Here is a 23,446-nt window from a genome sequence, read left to right on the forward strand (position 1 = left end):
TCGTGTCACGCTGCTTGCGTCTGGTGTAGAGAGAGGGTGTTACTGATCATGATGCTCGGGATCTGTGAATGATCATAATTTGTGTATAAGCCTGAGTTTATCCTGATTCACTGATCCTGATGGAAGCCCTAAACTCAATAATATTTTGTAAACGGGGTGTTTTCAGCTCAGTTTGAATGAAGCGTTCTCTTATTGGAGTTCACTTATTTGTGGATTTGTCTGCACGTCTTGACACTAGAAGTGTTTTAAAATCCACAAATGTGTGCAGGGATCTACAAATGCACAAGAAGCTATATTCACAAATGAATGGCAGGTATACCAGGAGTGTTTGTGGCATAAAACTTATTTTGATCTCATTTTATTTATTTGTGAATTTTAGGTTATTCATTTTTGTGAATCTCTTTACATTTATCTGTGAATCTAAATCTATTTATGGAATAATGCAGCAATTTTAACCTCATACCCACCCCTCAAATGCTAAAACTACTGTTTATGTGTGTTTCCGTGGCAGTCCGTAAATATGAAGCGTTCGATTGGTTGTCGGTTGCATTCTATCACCTCACCGTTTCACATTGTACAAGTTTTCAAAGCTATCTAAGGACCAATTCGTGCGACAGAGTACAAGGTGGCTAATTCATACAAATTCATAAGACCTCACTCGTACAAATTCGTACGATTTGTCTAAACCCCAGTGATGGGTAGGTGTAGGGGTGGGGTCAGGGGGAGGTTATACTTAAGAATTCATACCAATTTGGCAACTCGTAAAATATGGATGATTAACAAAACTCTATATTCGATCAAGATATTGAATTAGCCACCTCGTAAAATAAGTACAAATTGCTGTGAGATCAGGTTGGTTTTGCAGAGTTCAGAGCAGGGTTTAATAACCACGGGTAAAAAGCGGTGTTACCCCACTTCAAAATTACAAGTGTGAAACGTTCCATTACTCTGGGTTAAAAGCGAGTTTAGAACTATGATGGGTGAAACACGTTTAGTGTATCAAGTTGGTATTAAATATTACATTTAATTTAGGAATATTTTAAATGCTATTCCTTTTTGTTTGAAGTGTTACATTATATATAAGCCCAATATTGTTTCCATTGGTAATCTCAAAATTATTATTGCATTGTTCTTCTATTAAAAAATAATCTAGTTCCTCTTCAGAATTACAAGTTATTTTAGGTTTGTCTTTGGAGTCTGATGTGACATTCTGAAATGTTCAGTCTTAACAGAACAGGTTGCTACATAAAACCCCTTTCTATTATGAATTTTAATGTACTTGGCCCAAATCATTGCAGTTTGCATGTCTTGATGTAATGTGAAATGTAGAATATGTTTTATGTTGTGGTGTGGTAAAAAAAAAACCTGTGCCAGAATAAACTATACATTTCATTCACACTTGGTGGTATGAAATACTCAGTGCACACATCATTGGTTTTGATTAGTATATTTTATAGCATCATTAGAATACAGTGATATTGATAAATAGACCATTTATCTTTTGAGAACTCTAACATAGAAAAATAAATATCCCAGAGTTAAAGAATATCACAGTTTAAGCACTCCACCACCAGTTTAACAAAATACATTCTGTTACATATTCACTTTCACATATTTGCTGTTTCCCTAATGTACTGTATTCTTCATGTTTCCTCATCCTCATGTATTCATGCTCAACATAAGGTCAAGGTGTGCAACTAACATATTTTATTACCGATACTAAGGCTATAATTTCTCTATATATGCAGTATAATTCTCTATAATCTAGTATAACATGATTGAGTGGTTTATTAGTCCATTTCAGCGTAGCTATTTTACTACAGTACATAGTTGATCTAGTTATAAAGTGCTAAAATACATTTCTCAAGGCATCACTGTTTTAGTTTAGTTTTTTTTTTTTACATCTACTTTACATATACTATCATGACTGGTTCAACACGTAGGATATTCAAATTACGCACATTTAAAAAACACAGTGTTTAACGGAATTATTTCACAATATAAAACATATTTTCACTTAGTCTTTATCTGTGTACATTAGACAAACATCAAATATTATTCCTTTTTGTTTAGATATACTGTATAGACCTACTGTGCAACTTGTCATTGTCATATTCAGACTTAACATAAGCACATTGTCACATATACAATGATTGTACTTAAAAAGGAAGCTTTTTTTCACTGTAATACACTATTCATTCCTGCTATTGCATTGGAAATCAAAAATCCCTGTTACTGTTATTGCATTGGAAATCATAACAACCCCACAGAATAGAATTATAACAATGTTCATTGTTCGCAATGGATGATATTCTTTAAACATTTATTGCACACTGCTTGTTTTTAAGAGCTCAGACTGCATTTCAGAATATGGCCCATTGAGAATTCAATTTATAGAACACTTAAAACACAGCACACTTTAAAGCTATAATACCATATATTATATATTATAATGCCTGGTCCTGACATTTTGTTTGTATACTGCAGACCCAAAATAGACTTTGCTATATACTTTATTTTTTATTTTTTTAACAGATATATCTTTGATTGGAAATAAAATAAATGTGAATGTGAGACTCAAAGATAAAGTTAAATAGCAGCTTCTGGTCCTTTTCCACAGAGTCGTCATTCAGAGTACTGTATCTTGACGGCATCACTAACCATAAGGTATGGTGACTCTGACATGATTATTAAAAAACTGGTATAGATTGTAAACGGCTATAGGCTATTCATTTTTATATGCATACTAAACAGGCAAACCTACTGTCCATGATCTCAAAGGCAGCATCATATAGAATGTCAAGCAACTAGTTTAAAAATTCCAGTCTGTTTCCGACGGCAAGCACCAAGTCAATGTTGTTTTGGGGATTAACAGCATTCAAAATATCTTCTATCTATCTTGTGTTCCACAGAAGAAAGAAAGTAGTACAGACTAGGAACAATGCGATGATGGGTAAATGATTACTGAACTTTCATTTTTGGGTGGACTATCCCTTTAATGCTGCCTTTGATATTGACAACTATAATATACTCTTAAGGCAAGCTCACACTACACAGCTTTTGGCTGGAATTTGCTGTCGCAAGCAGATTTCCAAGGTCTGCGACAAAACCCCTGGATCTCGGCCAAATGGGTGCTAGTTAAGCTCGAACCACTCTGTGCGCTATTTTCAAACCAGTTTTATGTTATCGCCACGTGATCTTGTAGTGTGTGCAATCCAATTACAAATTGAAACTAGTCCAACCAATCACAGTGCAGATGGTATAAACAGGAAAATCTCGTAATCACTTATATTCATCACTCGTGAATTTATGCGAGAAAACGTTGTTCTGCTGTTCGTCTGACTGTCTCTTGACAAAATGTCTTGTAGTTTGTGCACCTCGTCAGGGTTGTGTTGTGTAGTGCTACTATGTAGTACATCCTGACTAGTAGTGCTCATAGTACTATGCACTATGCACTACTAGTCAGTATGACGACAAATGACAAGAAACCTTGTAAGTGTAAGTGAGCACCACAGCAATTCAGTCCTGTAGTGTGAGCTTGCCCTTTGACAGACTAAAAAACTGTGTATGATTCTTAGAGACCGACCTCAGCTAGTTCATATTTAGAAGGCAGGGGCTACTGTAAATCTGAGCTTCATCTGCTTTTTGAATCTGTATATTCTCATAGGCCAAATAATGCAAAACACCTAAATAGATCTACTTGTTACTATTTTCAAGCGACTACATCTCCATAGAATATCTATGCCGCTTCTGTTGGTCATTATATTTGGCAATATAGAGGAAATTCCAGAAGAGGAAAGCCTACTTTGACTCTTTTGCATATCAAAAGTATACACTAAATCAGTCTATAAGCCTTGCTATATTTTTAAGCCTATGATTTTCTCCCGAAATGTTCACTCTTTGCACATGTCACAGTGGTTACTTCCTGCATCTTCCATGCGATTTGAACATAGTAGCTTCTGGCTATGATTTGTTTCCATTCTTCATTACCTTGGGAGTTCCCTCCCTCCTTTCTGTGGAATCAGCTGGTTTAGCTTCAGCGTTGCATTTTCGGCACAGATCTTGCATTTCCTTCAGGCATCCCTCAAGAGTCTTCACAAACAAATCTGAGCAGGTCTCAGCACTGTCACGGAAGCTTGACACGCAGAAGAGGATGTGGTCCATCTGAGGATTGTAGCAGACTCCATAGCCGTTAGGGACAACAGGACCATAGCAGCAGAACATCTCCTCAGTGGTAGGAACCTATGCAAAGACAAGACATTTTTTGAACTAAAGAGATTGGTGATCTAGTGCTAACATGAAGCTACAGTACATGCGCACTATGAATAACAAATCCGTTTTTTAGGTCTATTTCTCATTATTTCAAAGTGAACCTGGCTTGTCGAGAGAATGAACTGGATGCTGGTGGCATAGGTTGCGTCAGAAAACAGCTCTGGCTTTTCCAGTTTTAGCTCCTTGGCAATCTCTCGCAGCCCCAGCAAGTGATTGTCTATTGCCATCCCAGTGATTGCCTGTTTCCAAATAGTGGAAAAGCAATATTTTATTGGAGAGCAGACAGTATGACAATCACAGTTTGATAATGACAGTTAAACATGAGTCATGACTAACTGACAGATTGTGTAATTCAAATTCAGCTGTCCGTTTCACTTACTAGAATTGTATAATTAGTTTGGGCTTTAATGGCAGTCCTAAGCATCTCCATTTTCTCAGCATCCTAAATAAATAAAGGAAGCAGGGGTTATTATTCCTTCCTAAGCTGATCCTGTTTTGACAATCCACACTGCATTTTCTACAAATGAGTTGCCATTTGCTTGACATGCAGCAGGGCAGTTTGAATGAAGTGCATTGTAAACAAACTAAATTACATACAGTGATTTTGGAGCTATTGGCCATAGCTTTCACAAATGCTAAGGCCTCAGGTGTGGAGGAGCGAATGTTGTCAACTCGTCCCTCTTGAAAGCGGCGTATTGATGCACTTTCATAGGTGGGCACTAGACGTCCATGGCATCTGAACGCAAAAGAAGGGGGAAAAAACTAAATCTTCATTCTATTGTAGTACTAATATATCTTCAATTATAGAGAAGACTGACCTGTAAAATGCAAACTGGAGGGCAACTTGAACATAAGCATCAGGGCTCATTTTCTGTCTCTTGATGAACTCTTTGCCATATCCAGTGAATTTGTTGACATTCATGTCCAGATTTTTCGCAAGTCTGTTGGAATTAACAGTTTGAAAGTCTCTTATGCTCACCAAGGCTGTATTTATTTGATAAAAAAAACTGTAATATTGTGAAATATTATTGAAAAGTTGTCTAATTTATTACTGTGAGGGCAAAGCTAAATTTTCAGCAGCTATAATGCAGTCTTCAGTGTCTCTGTCTGATGATCCTTCTGAAATAATTCTAATATGCTGATTTTGTGTGATTTTTGTGATTCTTATTATCAATGTAGAAAACAGTTGTGCTGCTTACAATTTCTGTGTAAACAGTAAAGCAACAACAACAAAAGAACAGCATTTACTTTATTTGAAATAGAAATCTTTCTAACATTATAAATGTATACTGTCAATTTCGATCAATTTAATGCATCCTAAATAAATGCATTAATTCCTTTCAAACTAAAAATCTTACTGACCCCATACTTTTAAACAATAGAGTAAGAAACCCAAAAGATGCTAACACCTTTCTTGTATTTTACACCATTTTATTTGTCTATTTGAATTTTATTTAAAATTATTTATATATACGTGAAATTATATAAACTAAATCACGTTCAAAATGCCCGTGATTCTCGGGAATAATTAAATTTGAGGTCTTTTCTACACTGTAAAAAATGATATGATCGATAACTCATCAAAATAAGTTAAGCACTTTTCAACTTTCATTTGAAAAGTTATACAAGATTCAACAATTTTTTTAAGTAAATGTAATGTAATTTAAGTTGAAATGACAAGTTGATTGTACTTAAAAATTTAAGGCGGGAACTTTTTTTTACAGTGTAGTATAATTGGATGGAGCTTTAATAGGATAAACAAAGTTTAGTGTAATTAATCAATTGCAAGCTATCAGAATGGTATCTGTTAGATTGTATAGAACTTACTACCCTGGTGTATTACCTGTTTTATTGACTTACTTCTGTAATTTATCTGCTGAGGCTGTGAGGAACGTTTGGATATCTGGTGAGCATTTCCAGCGCAGTCGTCTTGGGGCAGGAAGCTCGCTCATGCTGGCCGCTCTCACCAGCTTAGAAGGACTTCCCCTCCTGTGAGAGAAACAGTCTTACAGTCCATCACATTGCGTCTTCACTATAGCTGCTATTCTCAAACTGTGTGTGCATATATCTCAAGTCGTCTCATTAGAGTTCAGAGTCTTTGGCAAAAACATAAATGCATCTACTGTGCTAGCGAGAATAAGCAAAAGGATATTTCAGATTCCTTCAGAAGTGAATGTATTCATTGAATTTGCCAGACCAGCAGTGCATTGTGGATAATCAAAGAGTTACTTTGAAATTAAATTCTATAAATAAAACAATATTTTGGCTTACATGTATCTCAGTAGATACTCTGTACATTGCACGAGCACTATTCCCTCAAAAGGGGAGTGTTCACATACAACGCCGCAGCATCCATCTGCACCTATCACAAACTGAAATCATTACAGTAGTTTAATTTTAGAATTTATCTTCTTGGTCAATTTAGATCCAACTGTGGGTTTTTTACCTGCATGGGCTTGTCGTACCAGCGGTTGCCCCCGTTTTTGTCCGTGCCCCCTCCGTGGAGCATCAGCGAAGCTCGGTTGGTATCAGTCAGCTCAATGCCAGAGGGCTCATCCAAACACACCAGACACAGACAGCGTTCAATCACGTCTAGAGAGTCCCTGTTGGTAGAATCTGCACCCGGTTGAGAAATATTACATTTTATATGTGTGTGAATTCCATTAACCTGTAAAGAATTTCTTGTTTTATCAGGGGAATTTTTTTGTAGTTGAGTTTATCTGGAAAAGCAGCTCTCACAGGTTGTTTTGTTTCTTCATATTTGGATGTCAAATTGCAGGTCTAGTAAAGATACAGCTTGTATAGTTGAGGATAAATGATGTCTGACCTTTGATCAGTACGCTGCGAGCCTCAGCCCACGGTGTTCTGCCATCTGATGTGAGCAGACCGATAGGAGGCAGACGCTCCTCTTCAATGTCTGCCATCTTTCTGATTCGCTCCAGCTGGGTGTAAAGGTCTTTTTCATTCAGTCGACGAAAGTTTATCACCACGTCGAGAACAAAAAACTGCAAACACATATAGCATGGTTTGGCAGAAAACAGCATCAAATCTGTGACTTTACAGATTGCTTATGACTTTTTGAATGAAACTTCAACATAATTAGAAAGAAAAGCATAACTATATAAAAAAGAAACATAACTATCAGAATTAGATTTAGTACCACACTGTAAAAAAGTGGTTGTTTTACCTTAAAAAAGTAAGTGTTTGTTCTGCCCTAAAAAGTTTAGTTTAGTCAACTCAAATATCCAAGTTGTCACTTAGTACAATTTCACATTTCAAGTTGACTAAACTTAAACTTTTTATTTTTTATTACTGTGCAGGTGAAGCAATTCCTACCTGATTCTTACAAGCCACTATTATATGTTCGGGCTCAGGCATAACCATACTCTTCTGAGCCACTAAAGTGTCAGTTTTTGGCCCTGGCAGACGGTAGGAGGTGAAGACCTTGTTGTACTGATCCATACACAGGGCCGTCCCAGCCAGCTGCCCGCGAGCGTAGTCTACAGGGAGAGCACGTCTGCAATAAATACAGCATACCTTCATGTTCACAATACTAAGTTAATGTGATTACATGTGAAAACAAGGAGTCAAACTTACCCATCAATAAGAGATTTATACTCCAATACGCCAGAAATGAGATGGGCAGCAAATCTGTTGAGAAAAAATAAGCAAGAGTTTATAAATAAACTACCATTTAAAAAAACATATATATATATTATTTTGTAAAGAAGTATGTAATGCTCACTCTAAGACTGCATTTACTTGATCAAAAATGCAATAATTTTTTTATTGATCATTGCATCCTAACTGAATAAAATAAGTACTTTCTTTAAAAAAAAAAGTTAATAAAATATGACCAACCCTAAAATCTGACCGTGTGTGTGTGTGTGTGTGTGTGTGTGTGTGTGTGTGTGTGTGTGTGTGTGTGTGTGTGTGGCAATGCAATTGTTTAATTAGGTTTTAAAATAGCACTTGATCCAATCTGGGTTTAACAAAATCATTGGTTTCATTTTATATTCTCTTAAGTAAGAGACTAGTTAGACTTTGACTTACCATTATGAAACTACTTATATACATTTTAATACAAAATGTAGAAGTAATCAATAAAACAATATATGATATATTTTTTCCCTCGGACGTCCATTGTAGGACTGAAATCAACACCAAGTAAGGGTGGAAGGTACACTTTGTTTACACACTTACTAATCTGTAGATTAAACTATGCTGAATGAGAAATCAAATTTTAGTTAATGAGCCCCTCAATTACACAGCCATATGGAGCTCCACAGTTAGCGGATGAGATCATGCAGTTTACAGACCTGACAGCTTTGCACAATCCTAATGCATATACAGTATCCTTAACTTATGTAGACATTGCATTTCCATTTAAATAAACTAATATCAATGATGACATGCAGTGAGTTCATTGTCATCTCAGTTTAAAGGAATAAACATCGCCTCTGCTGTATCCCCAGAGTCCTGTACCTGAGGACGTCGCTTTGACCCTTGAAGTTCTGCTTAGGAAAGACCATAACAGGACTGGAGTTGACAGGTAGTGCTAATCTGTTGCTCAAATACATGTCTTCGAGCCAGTAGTCATTCACCTTAGACAATGATCAAGAGAGAGTATGAGCAAATAAATCACTTTTAAACAATATTGAACAGAATGTCCCTGCACATTAAAAGCAAAGTTGTTTACAGCAAAGTCACTTTTTTTCTTAGCAGACAGTGCAGTCCATACCCAATTAGCCTTATGGTCGCTTCTCTCCATTAGCTTTTTCTGAAGAAATTCTCCCATCCCACCAGGTGCTCCAAATTTCTCTACAATAGCCTTGGTCTTTCGGGACTGCTCCTCTGGTATGAGGTGACTCGTGCACTTCAGGTACATGTCCAGGGTTTGCTGCAAAGGGGGCACCGGGAGCTTCGGAAGGCCCTAAATTGAGATCATGATCAGAGCTTTATTGCGATTCATTCATTTATATTTTAGCTCCAGGGACAGCTTCTGCTTAATCTTATGGTATTTGTTCTCAAGCTAATGAGTCTCTGTCTAATTAGCCTTGATAGAGTCCTAGTAAATCTTTTATGCTCCAAGTGATCCCTGACAAGTATTATATTTAAATGATTTTGCCCTATGTACAAGATCACGTCTGCTATGATGGCATGTAAAAAACAACATGGTAATTTGTGTTTTATCAATATTGTAGACTTCCATGTCTGTTTTTAAAGTTAAAAGAGAATGTTTGAAAGACATTTAGTTCAGCCACATAATGCAAACATTTTAGAGATATATTAGTATTTTGCTTACACTTGCATCTCCCGTGTCTCTTGCTTGTTCCCTTTTCAAAACCGGCATCCTCAAAGTTGAAGAATTAAATGAAGAAAGATGAAAATCCACTGACACTTTTCCCAGTTCCCTCTGGAACAGATATACAGCTATGAGAGACGGCTTGCATTGTAAATAGTATTAAATTTCATTTTATAAATATAACTATCCATAAAATAACTAAAAACTGCTATCTGTTTTTTTTTAATCATCAGCCACATCGATTAGACAAAGCTATTAGCAACCTTAAATTATTCAGAATTAATTAGAATTTTAAAATTAAATACATAGAATAGAGATTGTGAATGTAAATTAAGTAAAACATTTTTTTTTATAGCTTTTTAGCTCTTTGGTCCTTGTTTGAGGAGGAGGCTGTAAGCATAAACGTTCTTCTACAATCTCAAAAGTGTCAATTTAAAAAGTACTCACCAAAATGTCTCACTCTTTATGGATTCCTCAGGTGTCTCAAAGGGTTTATCCAGATGCATAGTCCCGACGTGTTTTATTAAGAGGAAAGTGCCGTTGATGTTGACTGTTAACTTGTTTCAGGCGGCATACTTGCGTCCCATTCATTGCAAGTCGGGAGCCTCTTAGGATGCTCCTCAGGAAAGATGCTGAAGGAGCGGTACCTTTCTCAGACTCCTCCCACTCAACTCCATTCGCTCGATGCCGCATCTGCCAGCCCACCTCACACTCACTTTAAGTTAAGTCCTTGAAACAAATTTATGACCACCTTTCCAAATCTCGCAGAAGAAAAAATGTCCGTACGCGAACGCGCTCGATAGTTTAATTAAAACGAAAAGAGGAAAGTCTTGTTATAGACCTTGCACCATGAGCAATTGTTTTTTTCTTCTTCTTTTAAATAAATAGATTCGATTTACGTCTGTTTTGCAAAAAAAAACATCGTTGTACAGAAACCCCCATAAACGTCTATTTTGGTTAATCGCTTTACATTTATGAATCAATTTTGGGTGTGGAAAGAATGGACAGATTTTTTTTTTTTAAACCCAACCTTTTCATTATAGCATATATATGATGTAGTAGATAGCCTATCTATAATGATGTCTTGTTCATGCGTGTTATGTCAGCATATGTATATTTTCGTTTCTTTGTCGTAGCCTATTTTTTGCTTTTTACTGCACAAAAAAATACGCAAATGTATTGACTCCATTTATTTCGAATATTTTGTTTTGTTTTCTGTCACTAATGAATCATTGTCTTTTGTGAGAAAAAATGTAGCCTAAACCAAAACGAAATCAATTCAAATTTCGATGTAGATATGTAGAAATGTATATCTTTAAAGCTTGATCGTGTAGATGCATGATGGAAGTCAGTCACAGACACACGGCGCACAACAAGGCGTTTCACAGATTTTCTTTTAATTATGTACATTTGATATGCACATATGTACACCATTATATTCCATAATATACAGTAACGCATTCCAGAAATACACCCTAAACATTTAATACTTGAAACAGACACTGAAAAGGCAGGATTCACACCAGTTCCATCATTTTTTTCTATGAAGGTGTCAGGTGAAATTTTGCATATTATTTGTAACAGCACAAATTCGGCGGAATAACTTCAACGAAGGCCCATTTAATACGTACACACGCGTCTTCATATTTAATATGTTTGCACCATATTTATATCCCTGAATAATAAACTTAATACAGCGGAATACTAAACAGTGAAATATATATATGTTTTTTACATTTCTTATATTGAAGAAAAAAATATTGAGCTCATTATTTCAGTAAATTGAGTAGCCTAAATTATTTTAAGATTGTATGCAGTTCACCAATAGTTTTCCTCAGGACAATGAGTAACATGTAAATGAGTGAATGAAAAACATTTATATTCAGCAGAGGTTTTAACAGGATTGTAACATATGACCAAGGACAGACGACTCAGACTATATGTATTCTAGCTCAGACGTCTCTTCTTCAGAGAATGACTTTGATTGTCCAGCAAATGTCCCGTTCTCGTCGATGGGCACACAGTTACCGGCTGAACTGTAGCCGTGCTTCTTTCTTTGGCGTTCCTCCATCTTAATCGTGTCGTACAGACCTGTGGCTCCCTCCTCCAGTAACATGTTTCTCTCAGAGTGTGATGGTTTCATATAGCACACGTTGCGCAGGAAAATCAGGGCTGGTGCGTAAAGTACGTTCGCCAGACCCATGCCCAGATTGAGTTGCACAAACCCTAGATCGTGCACTATTTTACCGGCCACGATGGGGCCCAGCGCGTAGGCAACGCAGTAGGAGATGTCTGCAATTGCGTATACACTACCATACACAGACACGTGACGGACATCTACGAGAAAAGCAAGTGTGGGTAATAAAGCTGTGTCTACCAGTGCAATACCGAAACAAATGCCACACAGGGGGATTATCAGCTGCTCGAAGTTTTTGCAAGCCGGCACAATACAAGAGCTGGCACCAATGATAACCATGCCAAGTGCCCCATAGAACCACTGCAAATGTGGATACTGTGCTGCCAGCTTGACAGTGATATAAACACCTAAAATGTGAGGGAAAAAGGCAGGTAGCCAGGTGAGCCCAATCTCCCACTGGGATGAATCCATGGTCCCCTCCATCCAGTTAGCAATGGTGGGCTCCAGAAAAGCAAGGGGGATGTTACATGTGGTCAAAGCTCCTGCCACAACTGCTATATAGGGATCAATCATTAGTTTGTAAATCGGGGGGCCAACCGGCATATTCTCTCTAGTCCTACTGGAAAAGGGCTTGAGGACAGTCAGGCATAGTATACCATCTGCCAAACATATACAGGCGAGCACAATGAACGGGACGCGTTTGCCAGCGAACTCGTACAGTACCCCTCCGAACGGGGGCGCCGCCAGGCTTCCGAACGAAATGAACGCGAGGGCAATGCCCAGCGCGCGACTTCTCTCTGGCTCCTCCGTGTACTTGTCGGCGATCATGGCAATTCCTGAAGTGTCTGCGAACGCCGAGCCGAGCCCTTGCAGACTGCGCGCGACGAACAGAGTCGCGTAGTTCTCTGCGAAGGCAAAAATGCATGTCGAGACAAACATGATACTGAGTCCAATTAAAAGTGGGATGTCATAGCCGACTCGGTCTATGAAAGTTCCGGTCAAAGGATTGACAAGGAGCTGCAGAATGGCTTTTGAGGCGAAAAGCACGCCGATCTGCAAGTCAAAGTTCTCGTTTTGCGTGCTGTTGATTGAAGAATTACCCGTTACATGCGCCTGCTCTGATTCGCTCTCTAAGCGCGCTAGATAATCTGGCACAATTGGCACGATGACCATATAAAGCATATTGTCTAGCAGAAGTGCCACACATACAATAACTAGAATAATCCTTCTTTGTCGCTCGGGGTTCTGGATCGCAGTTCCTAACTGTTTAGTTTTTTCCCCCATCTCTGATAGTTTAACGGCGGCGGTTTGCGCCAAGCCACCCGATTCCTCCGTAGCCATGATCCACACTTTGGTTGGTTTAAGCAAAAGACTCTCTTCTAAAATGTGCTTTTCTTCCACAACTCCTCGCACATTGGGTTGTCCAAACACTCCTTGAATAGTGAAGGCTCAGAGCGCGGACCAACTTTTCCTGCTTTTACCTTGCAGTCCTTCGTTGCGCGTGCATTTCCTCCCTCTCGACTGCTGTCACGCAGTGTTGTTTCATCGTATTCGGTTGAGGATGCCAAGTCAAAAACTCACAGTCAGGTCAAAAATTCGCCTTCTTGTTTTCCCCCTTATTTACACTGGCATTGTAGGACGCGCGGAGCCCGAATGAGCATGGGTAGATGAATTCACCTGTAGCTCAATGTCATGATTTCTCCTCAGCTGTCTTCTTATTGATGCCACCCAATGCAGATGCGCTTACATGTTGATTCCATTGGAATCGCTCCTCTTTTTTCCCAAGGATGTGACGCACTGTTTGCTACCCCCTCAAGTGCTTTCCCAACCAGCTGGGTCTTTTATGCTCATTTAACACGTCAAGCCCCTACCCAGTAAGGTGTGCTTTGCTTTATAACTTCCAAATATTGAGCGAGCTTCTATAACTGCTTAGGACCACAAACCTTAAGTCACCGAGCTCGGCAGATATGCTGACTGCGAGAAAGATGCCGTATTGTTTAAGTTGCTCAGTGAGAACTAACTCATTCACTCGCTCGCTCGTTGAGAAGTTATTGATCGCCGCCTACGCTTGCGTTTGTTTTCATAAACAGACTTTGGAAAGTTATATGCTAATACAGTTTCTCCGTGCTTTATTAGACAAGTTGTATTATTATTTGACTGTGATTCCTCTCATTTCAAATATGTTTTTAGATTTCTGTTCGGCAGAAAGGGAGAAAGAAAATGTTGAAAAAGAAAATGTACACACATAATGTGTAATCTACCCCCCTACACCTAAGTGCAATAATTGCTGGGATGTTTGATCACAGGCTTTTTATGATTATGGACCTCATTGTGTAAACATAAAACGAACATTTCTGAAATACATAACTTTTGCAGGAGAAATAGCATCTATTTATTTATTTATTTACACAGTAGCAAACATTTTTTTTATCACTTAATATATATATATTGTATAAAAATCACTGTGTCGGTAATCTCCGCAATTTATTGAATTTCAGCACCACGTCGGACTGGACAGCTCCCATCATTTAAAGCAACGATTGATCTGCTGTAAACTGTGAAGATTTGTCCGGAAGCTTTCAAGGTAGTAGTGACAGGAATAAGCATTGTCATTTTTAAAGATTCGTTTTTCCTTGCTGTTGACTGACAGGGGTGTAATATTTGCTCTAGTTAACGTAGGACATGAGCAGTGATTTTAGTGATGATGTAACGCCATCTGCTGTGCACACTCAGTATAGCGTGTTCTGCCTGCTGAAGAACAATAATTGGGTGTTCGTGCCATCTGGTGGTTTGTTTGTTGTACTGCAACGGGTCAAACTTGGATTAGTGTGCAAAATAGTGAATCTGGACTGGATGATGCTGTCTTTTAGTTAATCACAGACTCATTAATGTTGCTTGATGGCTTTTGAGAGAAATTTAATTTTTAATTGACTTAACTTGAAATCGCAGACAGACTAGCATAACAACCAAACAAAAAAGCTTATAAGAGCTACTGGAGATATTGTTCTTGTTAGAGAATTATAATATAATAATGTAAGAATGCTTAATCCCCTTTTTGCGTGATAAGTAAGGATATTATCTAAATTTTGACATAATACAAAATTGGCGCAGAACATAGCAAACATACAAACCAACAATTAAGTAATTAAATAATGCTATACTGAACTTTTACAACAAGGTGGCCATAGTAGCGCATACATGCAACCACAGCCAACAGTGTTTTATAAATATAGGCCATAAAAATTTGTTTAATATAATCTGCCAAACTCTCCTGCTGATTTATGTTTTTTATTAAGTACGTTTTTTTTACTCAAATACCAGGAAATATATCGTATACAAACCCACACACATAAAGAATAATAATAAACCTTTGCATCACATGATGTGCTGCATTTATTCATGGCGTGTAGTGCACTACATAATGTGCATTTAAATAGTGTGTTTCCCACTGGGAGCTTTTGTTTTCATGTGTTCTTTCTGTCTTCCTATCGCTCTCTTTTTCACTGCTAATCCTCCACTCTACAGCCTGCCTTTGCAGTCTATTCATTCACTGGAAATAATATGGTTTTAATTCCTGGCATTGGCCTGGCGTGAAGCACATACGTCATATCCCCAATCCGTCCTTCTCCTCCTCACTGGATTCGTTCCCTGAGGATCAAAGATGTTCTTGCTGTTCCAGCCTGGACTCCATTCCGATCTGATCTGAAATCATGAGAAACAAGTTCACCATGTAATCCGCTGTGGTAAAAAAGTATTAATTCATGATGTCTGTGTTTAAGTTGAAGCAATCATGGTTCAACTCCCATTTAATAGGCTTGAAAGCTTAGTAAAAAGTTGAAGGCTATCTTTGATTTGAGTTTTTGGACAGTATTTTCTCTGATTGTTTTATTTTGTTGACAGCCCATGAAGACTTCCCTTTAGTTGTGATTTTAGAAAGATTTTTACCATGTAATGTCCTCTTCTTGAGTCTTCTTCAACATTTGTGCTTATCTGGTGGGCACGTTCTGAGCAAATTTCATTTGTTGTTCATTTTTTAAAAACATATCCTATACTGAAACAAGTCCAATTATTTGATATACAGAACGTAAATTTGTGTTCATGGTTGTTTATTACATACATATAGAGGATGACAATACTATTTTTTGACATCAAACCATGTCTTCTTGTCATCCGCACCAACATGCTACACATGTGAACATGTGAAATTGAAATATGCAAAGTAAAATGATTAAAAAAAATGTTAAATCCATGTGCCTGAGTGAATCATAAACAGAAGGATTAAGCTGTAACCTTGTTGAGAAAATACAATTTCATTAATGGAGGCTGGTTCAGACAGCAGCCAAGCTAGTCACTTGTAAAATTACCCCAAGCTAAGAAATCGTTACACATCATCAGCTCTCTGTTTCTTCCTAAATTAACATATAAAAACATGGAGGGGCAGTTTCACATTTAAAAGTCATTGAATACCAGTCTGGGCACCTATTGTACAGTATGTGACATAAAAATGTAGAGTAATTGATAATCATTTTTGAGTATCTCTGCTTCGGAATCTCCAGGTGTTCAGCGTCCTCTTGTCAGCATGACGTAAACTTTAGAAATGTTTAATACAAAATACATAATCTCAAAGGCCTCAGAGTCAAAGCTCAATTTCACTTAATTCTTCATAAAATATCAAATTCAATATTTGTTTAATAAATTCAGCTCAGTTATACTAATTTCTCCTCTGGCTGGCTTCTCTTTGATTTGCTTTTATTACACTATTAGATTGTAGTGGCTAAAATGATTAATGATATTAGTATAATTGACTAATTGTAGCAGTATACTATCTCTTTTTTTTTACTTAACATTAATTTCTCCATGTTAAAAAAGACTTGGGCAGTGTTGTTATAGTTAACTAAAATTATAAAAAAATTGTGCTCTGTAATAAAGTTAAAATATAAATATTAGATGAAAAACATAAACTAATACAGTTATAGTTGCCAAGACAACATTTCTTATTTTCGTTTAAGTTGAAGTACAAAAATGACTAAAACTGAAATTAAAATTATTGAAAGCTATAGGCTATAGAAACATTTTAAATGACAAAAGCATTAAATAAGATTTCTAAAACATAGGCTAAAAAATAAAAGCCAATTCCAAATATTAACCCTTAAATGCATGAATGTTTCGCCAATCATTATTACATATTTGGGTCTTTAGCGACCCGGATCTATATCTAACATGGATGGATGTCTAGCTGTCGCGATAATATAAAACTCTCCTGATATTAGACTAATAATTACAATTACAGGAGCATATTATTTTGTTACCTTTTGGTGCTTGGAAGGGTTCAGTTTGAGCAGATGTGTTATACCATCATCACTGTCCTCGTCAGAGCTCATTTCCCAATACATTCAGCATATGGATCATTTTTGCGATTCAAAATATATTCTTAAAAGTATCATCTTCAAAATCAGTATTTTGATGGCTGACAGCTTCTTCTCCGGATCCACCATCAAGTGACAGTGACACTAATATCCGATTGTATTCAGTTCTTGCTCTGTAGGACATTGCAGAGTCATTTAAAGTTTTGCTGATGATATTTCCTATTCTTTTGTTTTCTGCCTGGTGGACCTATGAATGCAACGTCACTTCATCATTGAGTATCAGACATTGCCACCTTGTGGAATAAAGTTGAATTGCACTTATTCAGTCATCAAAAGATTCAATTACTGTTTTCCAGAAAAATATATCCTTACAGTAACCCACCTCGGGTCGATAGCAACCCTATACGAGTTTTACAAAACATTTATGGAAAAACAGTACTACTAAGAAGGTTGATGTCTAACTTAAAAAAAAAAATGAATGAGGAGGAGGGAAGTGAATGAAGTCCCGAGTCCCAAAGACTTGATGCATGCATTTAAGGGTTAAAAAATACTATATTTCTGATTGGATAGCAAAATATGTCTCATTTTTATGGTTAGATATTGAAACAAATTTGTCCAAATACCCATGACAAGACCTGTTGATCTTTAAAAGTTGTAAAGCCATTAAAGTAAGCTGTGCTGATCCTATTGCTTTAAACACACTCAGGGCATGACACTTAGTCAGGTGTTTGGAGGGTAGATCTCAGGTCACCTCGGTATTCTCCCCAATTTGAAATAATCCAGATTTCAACCAAATGATGGATGCAAACTTCAGTTCACGGGGGTGTGGTGAGGCACAAAGACTTATTTACTGATGGTAACCAAATTTAATTTCAACAAATTATGGATAAAATGTCTAAAGTCCGAATTTTTGCTAATTAGCCATTTTATTAAAAACAGCACAACATTAGATGATAATCTTGAAATATCTCAAGTTGAGAAATTACTGTTTCAAACATCTGGGAAAGCATCAATTAGTCTTTTATTTTATTTTTATGTGATCAAATGGGCACGGATACAAATTCGGAAATTATGGGAAATTATGAGTTGTTTGTTCCAATTGATGATGATATTCGGGACAAAGTTTGGGAAAATTCTAGAACAATATTGGTCTGCAATTGTAAGAAAGCAATTCAATTGAAGATTTTACATCATGTATGCTTTTAACTATTCCTTTTCCCCTTTTTGTCTCAAAAGCAAGACCAAAATAGGTACTCTGACTCACTGTTTATGGTCATGTGGTCTAATACAGAATTATTGGAAAGACATACTTCATAAAATGCTAAATATTCCAAATATAAACCTGGAACTGGACCCCTTGTCACTGTCACTGGGCCTGTGGTGATAATTTAACCTCTGTGGCTAGAATACTTTTCAATATCATGACTTTTGCAGTCCCCCCGTGAAAAGAACCACACGTCTCATCCACTCCAAGACTTTAATTCACAAAATATGGAAGGCAATTTTTAAATGATCTGGACCCTGGAGTCACAAACATTTTGTTGTTTGGATTTTAACGATGAGTATATTATTCATAATGTGAGCAAATGTAATTGAAGTTTGTATTCTTTGAGCTGTTTTTTTTAAATATATATATTTTGTGTAAATCTATTTTCTCAATGAATGGATGATGTTTTTGAGTTCTAATCTGTGAAAAAGTGCAATAAAAATATAAAGAAGAAATACTAAATATTAAACCAACACTGTTAGTGGATTATTTAAATGCTAATTCATTCTTGATATCCAGTTTTTGCCAGTCAGGTCAAGTTACTACACAAGTTAGGCTATGTATTTATTCATTTTCATTCCACACTATAGTTAAAAATGACTTTAGTGCTTTAAATGACTGAGAACACAGCGCTCTCTAAAGAGCAATGACGCACACATCAGTAATCCAGATTACACTGTCCATAATCCTTTAAAATACAATTTCTTTAAAAAAAAAAAACACCAATTTTTTTTTGTTTTACTTTTATGTCTACTGTTAATTGTTCACGCATTTTATTTAATGTGTATGAATATACAGTGGCACAAATCCCTAATATCCCAATATGTTTGGAGCCAAATGAATCTGGCTTTCATCGTTTTTTTAACTGATGTTATATTGAGTATCACTGTTTGTGAAAACGCTTCCAGCGTGAACTGACAATTCAGTTGATATGACAGACTGCTTCCCATGCACATTTGCGCAATGATTGCATAATCTGCTTCAAATGTTCTTTAATCAAATAAAAAATGCATGGCTTCTGGCAGCCGGTCTGACCTTTCACCCTGCTCTTGAACCTTTGGATATCTGATCGTAAGCTTGTGACTGATTACTCTGGAGTGCAGCCGCTCCGACACTCTTGCTGTCAGTATGTGTTACATGTCATAAATCCGATACAAATTACAATTGGAGAGAACTGTTTGTATCTCAAAAAGAGACGTTGCATGTGTTATTTATTATTCCTTTTTCTCAAATCATCTCCACTTGGATTTCACAAAGCTGTGGACCGTTCATGTTGATACATACAGTAGGAGATTGATATTTTTGGACTGTTTTCCTTTCTGCCTGCTACAAATATTCCAAGTATGAAAACAGATTTCAAAAGTGTGGAAAAAAGCACTTCTCTGGTCGTATTCTGTCTTGACAGTGAAATGCCATATTTACGCCAGAGTTATGCATTGGTTTACCTCTATTAAACCACTGCAAATACCAGGGGAATTTCAAAATTCATAATCTATGAGATTTGTGACTTGGCTGCTTTCTCCAATAATTGATTGCTTTTTTTTCTTTCTTTTTTTAAAAATAGAAGTCACCACATTTTCAGATGACATCTGGAATAATGATATAAGGTTTTTAAAAATGTCATTTTATTTTTGAAAGCATTATTTACACTGAAATCATAATTAAAAAAATATGTGTTTTTTTTTACCCCCCCCCCATAGTGATATGCAGATAAGTAGGCCAACATTAATTAAAGTATTGTTTTCTGGATTTCTGAATGCTAGATTATTAAAATATTAATAAATAAAAAAAAGAAATAAATGGTTTCACAATAATAACTGTTTATACTTAAGGATGCAACATGTTTTCATTCTGTAATCTAATATAAATATTAATAAATGCAGAAGCTAGAGCCATCTGCTATATTAACAGTGCTTTTTGTGATTAAGACTTCAAAGAAAAAGAAAAAAAATCAACTAAATGGAATAAATACAACTTAATAAAAAAGTGGCGTGAACTGATCCATGTCAAGATATCAGAAATAAAAATGTCAAATGACCAATATACTATTTAATTGCTTTTTAAATTCTGGGAATGAACATTGTCATAGTTTACAGTATACACCCTGTTCACAGACTGTGATGACACGTTTCCACATGTTTCTGCAGTTATCAACATAATTATATTATCAATATTTTAATTTAAAAAAAAAATATATATATATACATTTATAATGCTAGTGTTATATTACCCTGGCAGTGAATTACATAAATTACACTACTGCGTTTTTAATACAACTGCAAATGTCATGTCATTCTCTCTTTTGACTGCCGTAATCAATCTATCAATATTTGTCCTCTCTTTTGGAAAGTCTCAGAAATTATATCATGGATTTTTATCATAGATATATATATATATTGGAGCAAATGGGAATACAAAAATGATATTTGTTGTCATCTCCCATTCACCACTATAGAAGTTTACCCAACTATGACGACTTCCGCTTCTGAGAACCCCGGAAATATTCAACATAATTTAATTGTTTAAAATTCAACAACGCATTTAAGATTAAATTTAATCTTAATGTTTAAGATTAAACATTGCTTACCAGTTTACTAAAGCCTGGTCTGGAGAACACAATTACAACACAATAATGTAGACAGCAATGTTTATTTCACTGTTGTGCATCTTGGCTGAGATATACAAATCAGTTGTTGATGACAAGACATCCACTGAACATGACAACTTGGCACATTATTTACAGGTTATTGAAAAATGTACTTGAGGAAGTCAAGCTTAAAGTGGACACAAGAGCTTTTAAAGACAAGTCTGATTCTAGCGACACATGAACCACTGCAGAGATATTGCGTCGGGGTAAACATTTATCAAACATTTGTTATTAAGCGTGTCACTAACACAATCATTGTGGTACAGAAAAAAGTATATATTTCATATGTATCCTTAATAGTTGATAGATACTTTATTGTTCAGGCATTTTTGAAATATCATTTATACATATTCTGTTTACTTAACTAACACACAATTGGTAACTTGTATTGCATTTCGTTCTTTCAGCATATTTTTCAAGTGTATTTATGATGATGTTAAATAAATAGTATTTGTACTACAAAATGTAAAATGGGTGAAATTATGTATTTCTGAAAATGTCCCAAATTTGTATTTGTGTAGGCCTACAGTACATTATAGTATGAAATTCTTCAAATTCTGGCTTCTAAAGCTGTAAAGTAAACTCTGTTGAGCTAAAAATATGCACAATTTCACCCTTTAGGTTGCAGAATTACTTGTCATTAATATGCTATTGGCTTGTGATATTCAGTGTGTTGTAATGATATCACTGTTATGCATAAAAAGTGAAACTATAAAATATTTGAATACTACATGAACTACATGAATTTATGTTGCCTGAGAAAAACTTTGTTCTTACAGTGTACAGAATACCTTCATAAAGAAATGATTTGGCATGAATTTTTTTTTTTTTTTTTTTAGATGCCAGAATGATTCGTGTTGAAATGGAGACAGAATATGCAGAGGTGAAAACGGGATCACCAGTCAGAACATTTCCAATTGCAGTAAGTCTCGTGCATAATCTTTTTCTTTTGACTAATCTTGTGAGCTGGGGAATGTGTTTTCATGAAAAGCACTGTTGTTTCTGGGATTAGAAAATGTTGCTCGCCTAATTCTGTCTCATAAGCTGGATGTAGACCTTATCTCATAGCAAGTCATTTCCTTATGTGGAAAATAAAGTACACTTTATGTTCTGTGTGCTAAACTGTGCATTTTGGTTAACATGAACATATCAAAATAACATACTGTAGAAATGGTAAAAGTATTGAACTCTTTAAGGTAGCAGTTATTACATTTCTGTTTATTCTTCCACATTTTTGTTTGCTGGACATTTAAAAAGGCTTTTTGATGTACAGCGTAACAGCGCTTATACTGTATACAATCAAAAATATGAACAGTACACCGACATATGATTCCTGATTGTGTTTCCATTCAGAAGCGCATATATGAAAGAGCAGCTTAACTCTTATTGAATGACGGCCACACATTCTCTTCTTATGTGCTTTGTAATGATACGGATAAAATTGGACCCCGTTCTGTAACATTTCCATTAGGAGCAGCTTATGTGCTTTGTCAAAATATCAGTTTAGAAATTTTTATTACATGTTGAAATCCCCTATATTAAATATAACAGACCAAAATATACCACGAACAGACTCCACACTCACGACCACAGACAGTCCACAGAAATACAGCGAGGATGACATAAGCACACAAAGCCAATAAGCATGTTTCATACCTGTTAGAAACCACCAGGACATTAACTGTTATTGTCATATGCTTCGTTTATTTGGACTTGTTCTCAATAGCAATAGTCTCAATCTTTTGACCAGTGAGCAACTGCCAGATTCCTCCCCTGTAGTTCTCGTTTCCGAGGGCGTAAACAAAGACGTTGAAAGTAGGTGATGTCTTGGCCAAAATGGGTGCAATCTGTAAGAACACATCCAAATCAGACTCTTTTTATGCACATACTGAAAATAGTTAACATAAATGTTATTTATCAGCTCATGTGTTCATGCTATTGTCTCTTATGCTCACCAAGACTGAAACGCTGAAAAAACAGCGATATTACAATGGTTTTCTAATGTTATATATTTAAAAATGTAATGTATTACTGTGAAGTCAAAGCTGAATTTTTAGTTAGAAACATTTCTTATGAAGTTGTTACAGTTTCTATCATTTATACAATTACAAGTGCAATTCTTTTGTAACATTATAAATGTCTTTACTGTAACTTTTGATCAATTTAATGCATCCTTGCTGAATAAATGTATTAATTCCCTTAAACAAATAAATAAAGGTCTATGAGTTTATATGAGATATATTGATTTATCTGATATTTATTCCAGACCTGTATGACTTTCTTTCTTCTGAGGAACACAAAATAACATATTTTGATGAATATATCTTTTTTTTTCTTTTTTTTTTCTTTTTTTTTTATGATGAAAGTCAGTGGGGTTCAGTGTTGTATCGGAATCCATTCACTTTCTTATTGTCTTTTGTGCTCCCCAGAAGACAGATTATTCATTTTGGGG

At 36.0% G+C, this 23,446-nt stretch overlaps 3 protein-coding genes and 1 long non-coding RNA gene across 4 annotated transcripts in view; 1 reads left to right on the plus strand and 3 right to left on the minus strand.

Moving 5' to 3' along the window:
- LOC307011015 overlaps positions 1–23,446 on the plus strand; it is a 25,176-nt gene that overhangs the window by 1,553 nt on the left and 177 nt on the right. Inside the window, exons 2-4 of the long non-coding RNA XR_013800325.1 lie at positions 8,748–8,824; positions 14,213–14,298; positions 21,834–21,916. This is a non-coding gene — a long non-coding RNA (uncharacterized lncRNA). The remainder of the gene's footprint in view (positions 1–8,747; positions 8,825–14,212; positions 14,299–21,833; positions 21,917–23,446) is intronic.
- On the minus strand, positions 1,440–10,186 carry chata (choline O-acetyltransferase a). The gene is made up of 15 exons (XM_079636247.1): positions 10,025–10,186; positions 9,578–9,688; positions 9,014–9,205; positions 8,758–8,876; positions 7,870–7,923; positions 7,609–7,789; positions 7,100–7,277; positions 6,719–6,888; positions 6,544–6,644; positions 6,133–6,261; positions 5,091–5,213; positions 4,870–5,008; positions 4,652–4,714; positions 4,374–4,511; positions 1,440–4,242 (listed from the first exon to the last, which is right to left on the minus strand). The coding sequence occupies exons 2-15, from the start codon at positions 9,623–9,625 to the stop codon at positions 3,964–3,966; spliced, it is 1,914 nt and encodes a 637-aa protein (XP_079492373.1). The 5' UTR covers positions 9,626–9,688; positions 10,025–10,186; the 3' UTR covers positions 1,440–3,963.
- slc18a3a (solute carrier family 18 member 3a) lies at positions 10,961–13,710 on the minus strand. The gene has a single exon (XM_079635329.1). It carries the CDS (start codon positions 13,053–13,055, stop codon positions 11,514–11,516), a length of 1,542 nt encoding a protein of 513 aa, XP_079491455.1. The 5' UTR covers positions 13,056–13,710; the 3' UTR covers positions 10,961–11,513.
- rgra (retinal G protein coupled receptor a) overlaps positions 21,772–23,446 on the minus strand; it is a 5,965-nt gene continuing 4,290 nt past the window's right edge. Inside the window, exon 7 of the mRNA XM_079636248.1 lies at positions 21,772–22,841. Coding sequence (XP_079492374.1) covers positions 22,698–22,841 — 144 coding nt within the window. The 3' untranslated portion in view covers positions 21,772–22,697. The remainder of the gene's footprint in view (positions 22,842–23,446) is intronic.

The sequence above is a fragment of the Phoxinus phoxinus genome (assembly GCF_949152265.1).
Source record: "Phoxinus phoxinus genome assembly, chromosome: 14".
In the NCBI taxonomy this organism is placed as follows: Eukaryota; Metazoa; Chordata; class Actinopteri; order Cypriniformes; family Leuciscidae; genus Phoxinus; species Phoxinus phoxinus.